The sequence below is a fragment of the Mus musculus genome, chromosome 4, assembly GCF_000001635.26.
Source record: "Mus musculus strain C57BL/6J chromosome 4, GRCm38.p6 C57BL/6J".
Classification (NCBI taxonomy): Eukaryota; Metazoa; Chordata; class Mammalia; order Rodentia; family Muridae; genus Mus; species Mus musculus.
In genome coordinates, this window is record NC_000070.6 from 126918177 (window position 1) to 126930802 (window position 12626).

A 12626-nucleotide genomic window follows, 5' to 3' on the forward strand; every position below is an offset into this window, starting at 1 on the left:
ATTTACATTTCAAATGCTATCCCAAAAGTCCCCTAGGGAGAAATTTTCTAGGGAGAAATTTTTTTCTTCTTCCCAGGAATACACCAAATTGTGGGAAAATGTCTATCATGGGTTATATATTTTATATTATGATCATCCTGATTAATCTTGTACCACACTATTCTGATGAAGCTATACAATGTTTAACCAAACTGTTTTCCACTGAACTTTTCTATATACGTTTAAAAGTATGTACATACAGTATGTGTGTATGTGTTTACCTACTCCTCAAAATATCAGAACTGAATTACCATTATGTTCATCAAACCTGTATTTTACTTTAGGAATAGTTGACGTTATTTTCACTTCTCACATTAAAAAAGAGAGAGAGAGAGAGAGAGAGAGAGCTCATCAGTTCATTCAAGTTATCTTTTAGTTTACGATTACTTTTTAGTTGCTACTGGGAATAGTGGCTCTCAAATGGGAAACTGACATAGAACTAGTACTGTCATTTCTATAATTATTATTTTACCTACATTTCCACTCAATTATCACAAGCTTTATTAATTCTCTAAAAAAGTAATTAATTTATTCCCCAACTGTATTACCTTATCTTCTTTATTTCCTATAAAATAAATTTGCATGTTTTTGGCCAAAAATCCAACAACAGTTAAGTACTGATGCTGTATTAATAATAATGTAATTATCTGTATTATGTTTGTAACTACACAAGGTTCCCAGAATTTTGTTTTTAAATTCAGAATTTGGTCTAGCACAGCTATTTCTTTGACACAATGAACAGAGTATATGTAAGAAATATATTGGGCTGGTGAGATGGCTCAGCAGGTAAGAGCACTGACTGCTCTTCCAAAGGTCCTGAGTTCAAATCCCAGCAACAACATGGTGGCTCACAACCATCCGTAATGAGATCTAACGCCCTCTTCTGGTGTGTCTGAAGACAGCTACAGTGTACTTACATATAATAAATAAATAAATCTTTAAAAAAAAAAAAAGAAATGTATCATCAACTATGTGACATATCATGTGGAATCTGATAGTAAAAGTAGCAGTGTTGGTGATACATACTCTTATTTTAAAGGCAGAATCTCATTGCATAGCCCTGGATGGGATGGAACTTAATAAGTAAATCAGGCTGCCCTCTAACTCACAGAGATCTGCCTGACTTTATCTAAATGTTGGGATTAAAAGCATGCACTACCACACCTGGCATATCTCTAGTCTGCTTTTCTTATTCTGTGATAGCAATTCCCAAACGTAAGAGACTTATTTAAGTCATTGGTATGTATTATTCATGGTAGCAGGGAGAGGAGAGAAGTCTTAAGTATTCTGTATAAGATGCTTACAACATCTTCAAGGCAGAAATGCTTGGTTTGTCTGTCTCCTACAATGACTCTTAAATCATGACTTATGAAAAATAAATACCTGACAACCCCAAAGTTTTCAAAAACAAAACAAAATAAAACTAACTAAAAACCAGAGGTCAGAATAACTTCAGATCTTTTCCTTGCTGAACACAAAGGAAGGCCTTATAAATACCACAGGGCAACGACATTGAAAACAAACATCCTCTATGGCCAAATAAACAATATAACTAAAGGTAAATCCAACATTTACATGGCTACATTACTTTCAAAGAGTCTATGAATCATTACTAGACTAATTAGGCAATTTGCTTTCCCATTTTCATTTATTCCAATAGAAGACTACAAATTAGTTCTTTTTTTTTTTTATTACTATGAGCAGAAAAGAAGAAAAAAGAAGAAGATTTCAACATTAGTGACATCTAACTTTCAGATTCTATGGAAAAGATAGAAAAAGAGGACTTTGTCTCTCCTAAAGAATTTCAATTTGAAAGCCTTACCTAAACATTTAAAAAAAAATTAGTTACAGAAAGATAATCTAATGAAAATAAAACTAGATTATAAAATAGACTGATTCTTTCCTGGCCATACAGCCTTGAATAACTAAATTAATCTATGAAAGTTATATTACTTTAGACCACACACACAAACACACACACACAACTGTTACGAGGATGAAACAATACAGTACATTAAAAACAGCATCAACTAGTTTTTAAACTACAGAAAACACTATAGAAAAATGCAATGGAATTAGAATGAATGAAACTGAAAAACCAGAGAATGGTTTGCCAGCTAACAGAAGCAAGGTGAATGACAAGTGACTAAAAGCAATGGATTAGCAGTGAGACACAAATGTAGGCATTTCAGCATCCTAGTGTTTTGGATGAAGACCATCTTAAACTGTAAAAAGCACACTGAAAGCAATACCTCAAAGTTAAGCACTGGGAGAAATCACTATTAACTGATGATCAGAGTCATGAGCTGTCAGTATTTTATGAGTACAATTTGTTACATCAAATAAATAATACTTTGTAACTCTTACTATTGGTCTATGGAGAAAGAGTAAAATTAATAAACTGTTACATAGTACTGAAAAAGCAAGAAATCTAGATTTCCAGTGATCAGGGAGAGGTACAAAGAAGCATGGAGCAAGTAGGGAGTACAATGTAGGAAGGAAGGGAAAGAAGAGAGTGAAAGGGAAAAAAACAGTCTCCTCCCTTGGAGGACTTCTAGAACTACCAAATGTTTGATATTGCAGATAACAGGATCAATATGACTGACAACAGAAATCTACCTCTAGCCACTCATGTGCTGGGGTTGCTCTCTTGTGTAGACAGGATGAAGACTACTCTGTGATCCTGTATTTATACCAGGATCTACCCATAGTACTGTCTACTCAGGAGACCAAACAAATAAGTAGTACGCCTGAGGAAATTCTTTCCGGTAAGTATTATAAACTTGATATTTAGAATTTTGTAACATATTTTATAACTTTCAGTAAGTGTATAAAATACAGGCATTGCTATCCATTCCATCCTATCGATCTTCTCTAAACACTGAAAGTTCTGCTTAGAAAAAAAAAAAAAAACAAAACAATAGTAATAACTTTCCCAATGCTTTCTAAACCCCACTTACTTATCAGCTTTAGGCTTTATCATGAGAAAAATTCAATGCATCATATAGGAAAGAAAGAGTACTCTACCAGCATAATGATTTCTTAGGAAAGTTCAATGTTCATAGGGGAAGTATGGAGAGATAGAGATCTCCCCTGAACAAAGACACACATAATCATCACAGAAACACATGGCCACATGAATTTTCCCTGGCAATCAGGCCATTAAACTGAACTCAGATACCCAAGATTTCCACTTCTCTTCTTTCTACAAACTATACTTAATTTACCACCCCTGACATAGTTTCATATTCCTTCTACTGTCTTTGTTGACACCCCACACACATATATGCTATGCTGAACTAAATCATATAGTATAAAACTTCCTGCTGCCCCATTAAAAGATATAAAAACCACAGATTTTCTTTTGTTGGGATATTTCTCTGAAGGTTCTTTTATCTAAGTTTCCCCCTTTATCACATCATGGAAGCTATTTCTCTTACTCCTACTTTTAAGCTATCCTTCCTTAATGAAGCTCCTCTCCAGATTTTAAAGGGAAGTCTTTCTTTTCCTTTAAGGCCCTATTATGCTGTTTCTGATATACTGTGTTTTTACTTTTGAATGTTTTCCAACCTTACATGGCTCCTGTGGTTACAATGCTCTCTCCCAATAAACACCATTTCTGAAAGGTAATTATGTGTCAGCTCATTTCACAAGCCACCTGCTTTTCTCTCTTACACTCTATAGTCACCTACTCTTCTCTCTTTCATCTAAACCAGTGGTTTTCTACAGTAAATGATTTTGCTCCCAGGAATACCTGGCAGTGTCTGAAAATATTTCTGACTGTTACAACTAGAGAAAGAGAGAGCTGCAATCAGAACCAAGTATAGTATAGAACCAAGGATGCTAGAGAGCCTATGACTAGCAGAACACGGCCTCATAACAAAGAATGGTCTTGCTCTAAATATCAGTGGTACTGATGTTGAGAAACCCTGCTTGAAGATGGCTAAATAAAATTTCTCTTCCATACATGCCTCATTCACAAATTCCCTAGAATTAAAAAAAAAAAAAAAGAAAAGATAGGCTTCCTAAAATTAGATACTATTTCCTAGAAACAGCTAATTTGTGTTATTTTTATTTTTCACTCTCTAAATATGAACAAAATACAGACTACCTTTAAAAAAATTACTATTATATATTCATTGTTTAAATCCCTTCCTACATTTCACAGTAACTACAGCCCGCAGCGCAGCTTCTTTCTTCCAATCCAGATACTCCAATGCCATCAACTGTCTGGTAACTTAACTGAGTGTAGGATTTCTGTTGCAGGATTCCTAACTGACTTCCAGAGCAGCCCTGAAACAGCACAGCCATACCCTTGATCTTACTACCCAAATATCTCAAACACGGAATCAAGAATCACTCACCAAGGCCTCCTTTCTAATAAACTGACCAATTCTAACAAACTAATTCAATCAATTAACCCTTTCAAAGATAGTTCTGTCCATTAGCCCTCCTGAAGGAGTTAACTGCGTACCTAACCTGTACTTCATTAGAAGTAACTGCAAAGGCTTAGCTGCATCTATGAATTAAGTCACTCTACAAGCCCAGGTGCCACCCTCCTAGCTCTTCAACTGCACTGCTGAAACCTCAGAGACTCAGCAACCTCTCAAACCTGCTCTAAAATGCCCACAAAAGCCACACTGTGAAAAGACAAGGATTATAAGCCTCTACTCCCCTTCAGAAACATTTTCATGTAATTTCTGCTACAGCCTTGCAAAACAATTCAAGTTGCTTCAATCACAGATTCTTTTCATCCTGTCAATAAACTATTTCACTTTAAGCACGTCCTGTCTCAACTGAGTAAGCTCGTTGTGAAACAGAAGGAGGCAGGAGGGGTGAGGTGTTTACTTGAGCATTGTCAGGTTCGTCTTTAACTCTGTCTAGTAGTCCCTGCTGAGGCGCCACTGCTCTGTCATACTCATCATCCAAAGGTTCTTCTTTAATTCTAATATTTGATGCAAACGAATTCCCCAGTTCCGAACCAATGGATTCTTTACTGGCAAATGGGTAGCTGGAGTCCTAAAACACAATATAAAGGATTAATAAATATTCAAATTTAAAAATTATTCCTCTTCAGGGTTAATAACCAAAGTAAAGCTCATTGGAAATGAACTCTGAATGGACATATGTTAGTGTCCCTATGCCTAAAAGCTCATGGTCTAAATAATGCAAACAAAGAACCTAAGATCCGAGGCTTTTTAGAATATCTCCCAAGATGTCATTATGCAAATAATAGTTTAAAAAAAAAATCAGTGCTCTGTCTAACACAAGCAGAATTTTGAAAAGTGACATAAAGACAACTTTTGACACTTGCCACAGTTAACAGCAATCTACATACACACTGAAAACTTACCCTAAAGTTTGTTTCTGGGTTTTGTGGTAAATGAGTATGTAATGTTTCTTCAACTTGATTAGCTATTGAAAGAAAACAAACAAACAAACACATGTATATGAATAACAAGTCTCATAAAGAATGACCTAAAAGGCTAATTTGAAATCATCTCTCTATTCTAACAAAGATGTTCTAACTAGGTTCCAAAGAACCCAAAAAAGTTTCACTCAAAGTTCCTCACAACTTGGTCTCCCTTACCATTCAGCCTTACTACACACCTTTCCTCGCTCATAAAGAGTGCTGACTTGATCTACTATGCTCTGAAAACTGTTCTCATTTGAAGTTTTACTAAGTTCACCAGGTCTTTGCTGTCTATCCCAATATTTATAGTTTACAGACTCTGCTCAGTTCAAAACCCAGCTCTATAGAAAAACATTCCTTATTCACTAAGTCTCTCCCAAGAATGTCCTGTGAGTTAGGAATGTGGCTCAGTGGTAGGGGACTTGTCTAGCATGCACAAAGATCCAAAGTCTAATACCAAGCACTCTGGAGGGTGAGGGGCATGGCAGAGTTAGGCTAGGTATGGTGGCTCATACCTGTTAGTTAAAACACTGAAGAGACAAGGCAGAAGTGCAGAGAACTCCAGGCCAGCTTGTCTCTCTCAAATGTGAAAAAAGCAATCACTTTAACACTTCAGTTACTTAAATATTACAGTGCCCCATGACAAACTCTTCTTACACTATCTTATCTTACACATTCAATCTTGGGCTAGTCAACTCTTCATTAGCACCTCTACTCTCTACCTTGTCTTGTCCCTTCTACTACTAGATATTATGCTCCTTTGGAAAGACTCCAAAAGTGTCAATATCCATTAAGAGATATTAATTAATTAATTTATTAATTTATTTATTTATATATATATGTATGTGTATATATATGTATGTGTGTGTATACGCACACACACATATATATATGTATATAAATTATATCTATAATAACATGTTAGAAATAAACTATGCCCTTGCACAGCCTTGTATATAACACATACTCAACCGTTGCTCTTCTTCACTATACTGGTTCCCTCTTTCTAAAATACATTTTTCCTAGGATTTTCTGAAGAGAAATACATGGATTGACACAGTGCATCTGCTTTTCTAAACATCAATTTAACATTTGGGAGAGGATTACAATCTTGTTGTAAAAGCCTAGGTCCCAAGAATACAAAGAAGAGTAAGATACAATCCAGCTGTCAAAAATAGGAACAAAACAAGGCAACAAATACTATAAATAATAAGGCATAAAATAGAGTTCTGTGAAAATATAAGCAAAGAGAATATCCTTAGGAATAACTATAAAGTAGGAAAGATTTATGAATTATGCTTCATTGAATAAGAAATAATTTTACAAGTGTATATATGCACAGAGAAAAAAATTGGCATACCAATGAAACAGCAAGAAAGGAAAGCACACAAGAAATGTGTGATATATTCAAGAACAGAACTGGAGCTAGAGTACAGGGTGCATCGTGTAAAGAGAATCAAAAGGAACTTAATGAACTCCTAAAACAGTGGGGGTAATTCATTGCAACTCCCTGGTTTAAACTAACAGGTGGGATAGCAATTTAAACCAGTGTTTCCAGCACAAAGATGCTAATTCCAACTTCAGAGTCTGATGTTCAACCAAAGAAATGGAACAGGTGATGCAAGTATCTTGCCTTCTCATCAAAATATTGCAAGCCAAGAAGGGGAAAAATTATGACTTAGAGATATTTTTCAACCATTTATATAACAATGAAATGTTATGAGGAAAAATTCAATCACTTTGCAGAATAAGAGAAAGTAAAACAGAGCTTACAAGGAGCTTAAAACTATTTGTACTTAACTTAAGATCAATAAAAGCGCTATTACTGGTACTTTGTTATTATGTTTTATAATTCTATTCCAACAATTATTACCTGCTTTATCAAAAAAACTGCTTTTCAACCTTGAATCCAAACCTTTATGGGGTTTATCCAACCGTTTTTCACGTTCATGATAAGTTAGGTCTCTATTTTTCTCCTTTCCAGAAAATGTCTCTTTGCTGTTTTCTCTCACTAAACAAAAATCTTTTCGTATTGATTTAAAGACAGAAACCTGATCAAACTGTTTAGGAAAGTCTTTTTTTAACTGATTTTGAATTTGTATTTCATTTTCATTGTCTGATTCCTGATGAGCAGCTCTTCTCTCTACTTCCAAACTACCATCAGTGTGAACTGAAGAAACAAGGTTGTCCTTTGAACTACAATCCTGTTCATCCTCATTGTCACTACTAACGACTGGAATTCCTGCAAGATCCCCAGAGTTCAAAAAATAATCATCTTCATCCAGCAATGAATTTTCAGATCCTGTTTGATTCGGCATTCCATAAGACATGCTGGCAAGGGTGGGAGTTAAGTTGTGGTCTGTATCTTCAGACATTTCTGTATCCATGACACCACCTTAAAAAGTAAGAAACTGTTTAGACAAATAACAGGGCTGAGGATGACCGCAGTTATAAGGTCTGTCTTCCATTTAATCATATGTATTTCCTTTGTCAAACAAAATATAGGCAATATTACAATATTATTATTCATTTAACACTTCTGATGAGATTATCCCTATCTGACACTTAAGGGAACAGGAGCCTAAATTTAAAAGACTTCAGGTTAGAAAGGAGACAAGATGATATAGAGAAAAGAGCACCACCAACTTCAGAATCAGACCTATTTGTGTTAAAATTACAAAGCACAAAATTCTTGCTCTATATAAAAAACAATCTAATACTCACCTTAGAAATTAATTTGTGGTGAGGCTTAGTGACAGTTATGTGTAAAGAGACACTCACAAATTAATAAACGCAAAGATTTATAAAAATGCTAATTATAATCTTCGTAGTGTGTGTGTTCTGCAGGGTTAAGACCAAAACACTCACTATAATGTAATAGGTCTTTAGTCCCAGAATCCCAGTTTCTCTGCACTAACACTAACACAGATTTAATAAAGTTAAGGTTTTCTAGGCTAAATATGTAAACATCAAAATGACTTTAGCTATCCTGCTAGCCTTCATAACTACATACTCAAATCTGTCCTATTATAAAACAAAGATTCACTTTTCCTTCACAAACTTGTTTTTTAAAAGCCTTACCTACTTTGTTCTTTTTTAGTTATGCCCAAACCTTAACTTACTCTTTTCTCCCATGATAAGATTTAGTGGGGCTAGAGAGTCGGCTCAGGCTAAGACTACTGACTTTTCTGCCACCCACACGGTGGTTAACAACCCTCTATAACTCTAGTTCCAAGGGGATCTGACATTCTCTTCTGAATGCACAGATATATATGCAGGCAAAACCAAAACAAAACCCATACATATAAAATAAAAATAAATCCCAAGGTAGAGTTAGGTACCCACTTTCAATATCTCTCCTTCCCTAAGAAACCCCACTATAGTGTCTCTAAGCTCAAATTCATTTCCTCACTGCAGTTCCTATGTTTCCATCACTTGATTAAATGATTCACAAACTAGCAATTATTAAAAAGAATTATTTCAACTCTCCCATGAATAAGTTCTATCAACTGTAATATTTCATTTCTCTAAAATCCATTTCTTCTATTCAGCACCTAATTCTAAGTGTCCAAATCTCTACCTGTACATTTCAGTGCACAAAATCTACGTAACTACAAAGTAACTATATTCTATCAAATCCTATGCCTACACCACATTTAATTGGTTCAAGAGTAGGCCAATACTTATTAAAAACAAAGTACAGGAAAGACAGAAAATAGTAATAACATATTTGTTTAATCAGCTCAAAAAAGTTTGTGACTGGCTGTTTAACCTGGATCTATAATCTAATATTTATTTATTATCAAGACTTAACTATGTAGAGTCCAAATAAAAGTTTCCTTCAAGTTCCCCTCTCCAAAGACATCATTCTAAATTGTAAGTTATTCCATATCCTGTGAGACCTTCCACAGTTCCCAGTCTCTAAAGGAGAGATGCTTCCACTCACAGCACAATCTGTGATAAATAAGTATTGCCCACTAGTTTATAATCACAAAATGGTGAAAACTCTGAAAATGGCTGCTGTGACTTACAGAGCTACAAAAATGGTGGTGGTGGTAGTGGTAGGGAAACAACCTACAAACAGTAAGAATAAAAAAATAATATTGGAGCTAATAATGAAGTCAAAACCAGGAAGGAGAAAAAGAACTTATATTTTTACATCATTATAATGCTTGCTGATTAATGTGAAAAATAGAAAACTGGAAAATCCTCCTTGTATGCTTTCCAGTTAAGAACACTCAATGCTCTGGCAGAGAGCGTATGTCAGCTACCAGGACATATGTGGTGACTCACACTCCACTTCCAGGATCTGATACTTCATTCTAGCCTCTGTAGGCACTAGGCAATCATATGCATGCAATAGAAGAACCCATACACATAAAATTTTATAACTAAATCTTAGTGCCAGGAACTCAAGAGGCAGAGGCAGGAAGGATCTGGAAGTTTGAGGTCAGCCTGGTACACATACAGTGTTCCAGAATAGTCAGGACTATATAGAGAGAAACCCTGCTTTGTTTTTTTAAATAATAAAAAAAGTTAAAAATGATATGACACAATGCAAGGTAAAACATGCTAAAAAATCTTTTTGTTTTGTTTTGTTTCTCTTCTGGCTTTTGTGGGGGGTGGTTGCTTTGTTTTGTTTTGCTTTTTGAAGATAGAGTTTTTTTCCTGTGTGGACCTGGTTATCCCAGAACTAGTTCTGTAGACCAGGGTAACGTTGAACTCAAAAGATCTGCCTGGGTAACGTTGAACTCAAAAGATCTGCCTCGTCTCTGCCTCCCAAATGCCAAGGTCAAAGGCAAGCACCTGAATCGGATGCTGGAATCTTAGAGGAAATGCATGCTTAAGGAGTGCACATGCCTACTTTCTCACGGTATATAGTAAAGACAGGAAGGGACTGAAAGACCGCACAAGACAAGCAACACTACAGACATTTCCAATTACTTAAAATTCATATTAAGAGATTTGTACACAAGGTACACAACATAGCATTCTACCAGCCCATAAACAGCTTATAAGCCTAAGCATCTCCTCTGTTCAGCATTTAATCATTATTAACAAACCATGTACTGGCTACTTTCTAACTGTTGCATGTGTGAAATGTACATTATGATGTCACCAACTTAAGTTCTATAGTAGATAAGAAAGCAATACTAACAAGTAATATTGCAAGCAACTTTTGTTATCTATTTACATTAACAGTCAAGGATTATGGTGGAAAGAAGCAGCCACTCAGAAAAACCTGACATACAACTCACATGGAAATAACTTCAGGTTATAATATCTAAGATCAAACATTAAAAGAAAAGTAAGAGAACCCATGTTACAGTTATTAAATCAAAAGATAAAAACAAGTATTTTTAATGACAAAAAATTCAGTATAAAAATACAAAAAAAAAAAAAAATCTAACTACACACACTAATAAAGAAAACCCAAACAAAAGACAAAGGATCAGCTGGTTAAAATGTCTTCACTGGGGGCTGGTGAGATGGCTCAGTGGGTAAGAGCACCCGACTGCTCTTCCGAAGGTCCGGAGTTCAAATCCCAGCAACCACATGGTGGCTCACAACCATCTGTAACAAGATCTGACGCCCTCTTCTGGAGTGTCTGAGGACAGCTACAGTGTACTTACATATAATAAATAAATAAATCTAAAAAAAAAAAAAAAAATGTCTTCACTGCACTGTATCACAAAGGGCAACAAAGAAACAACCACGTACATACAAAAGCAAGAACTTAACAAACATTCCACAGACAGGGAGAGACCAATAGTCAATAAAGAAAATATTAATAAGTGATACAATGAGCTACATACAGATTGGCAGTAAAACAAGAATGCTCAGGACAAAGATAGCAAACTATAACCCAAAGCCATGAAATATAGAGGTTTGTGGCAGAGATCATATATGGCTTTGGAAAGCCCAAAATATGTAATGTTTAATTCTCAGAAAGAATATTTTCCAACCATTATAGTTAAATACTGTGATAAGAATGGATGCAAACTGAAAGTTAGTTTGAGGACAGAGTGAGGTACTTAATTCTCTGTCAATAAATGGGTGGGTGGATAGACATACTGTAGACAGTGTCTCTTTTCACCAGTGAAGCAAATTACAGTACTTATACCAAAAATAGACTATTACTAGCTACGTTAAAAATAAGGTGGATCTCTAAGCCCTTAGTAGGTGGATGTGTTTGGGTTTAGGCCAGCCAAGGATATGAAGTGAACCTTTTCTTCTTCTTTCTCTCTCTCTCTTTTTTTCCCTCATTTTGGTTTTGCAAGATAGGGTTTCTTTATGTAGCCTAGGCTATCCTAGAACTCACTTTGTAGACCAGGTTAGCCTTGAACAGAGAGATCCGACTGCTTTTGCATTCCAAGTACTGGCATTTAGAAGAGTGTGCCTCCACCATCCAGCTGAATAAACCTTTTTTATTTTTTAATAAAAAATAAATTCCCAACATATTTTTTAAATTCCCAAGTCCTACTGACAAAGGAAAAAAAAGTTTGAATGCACAATCAGTAAAATTGTGTAATGGGTAGAGCACTTGCCCTACAAGCCTAAGTTTAATCTACAACACAAGGTGAAAACACACTCCCAAAATTTGCCCTCTGAGCTCCACATGCACAAAGAGGACCATGAACATCTATACTCACATACACACTGTCAGGTACAAAGCAAAAGCAGCCCCTGAAAATGGCATTGGTAGAAAAAAAAAAGAAAAAAAAAAAGGCCTAAATAGAAGGATTACTGTTAACTTCAATAAGGCTTGGCCTCAGTTCAAACTAAATGATTAGTCCCAATGGCCAGAAAATGGCACACTTGATTTCCAAAGTCTCAGAATGTGACAATTTCTGCAACCACACAAGCAAATGATCTGAAAAATTCCTAACCGCTAACCTTTCTATACTCTCCGCTTTCAAAACAATCTCTTTATCTCTAAGCTCTCCAATCTCTCTAGTCCCTCCTTCTGACCACTGGACTCAGTCTTACAGAAACTCAAATGCCTTTTGGGTATGGATAGTATTAGGGAGACTGTCATGCGTTATTCTACTCTAAAAAAAGCTGACTGTGAAGATAGGATTTGGCCTACCCACCAAATGCATATTTAAGATATTCCTCCAAAAAATGTCCTGGGTCAGGCTAGCCACCTGATACCATGGCAGGGAAAAAGAGA

The 12626-nt window shown here is 35.5% G+C and overlaps 1 protein-coding gene across 5 annotated transcripts in view; it reads right to left on the reverse strand.

Annotated features, from left to right (window-relative positions):
- Positions 1-12626, reverse strand: part of Zmym4 (zinc finger, MYM-type 4) — a 107559-nt gene that overhangs the window by 56358 nt on the left and 38575 nt on the right. For all 5 annotated transcript variants that reach the window (NM_001357201.2, NM_001379530.1, NM_001114399.2 and 2 more), the window contains exons 3-5: positions 7326-7847; positions 5393-5454; positions 4888-5058 (exon numbers count right to left, since the gene is read on the reverse strand). In NM_001357201.2, the coding sequence (NP_001344130.1) occupies positions 4888-5058; positions 5393-5454; positions 7326-7847 (755 nt within the window). The remainder of the gene's footprint in view (positions 1-4887; positions 5059-5392; positions 5455-7325; positions 7848-12626) is intronic.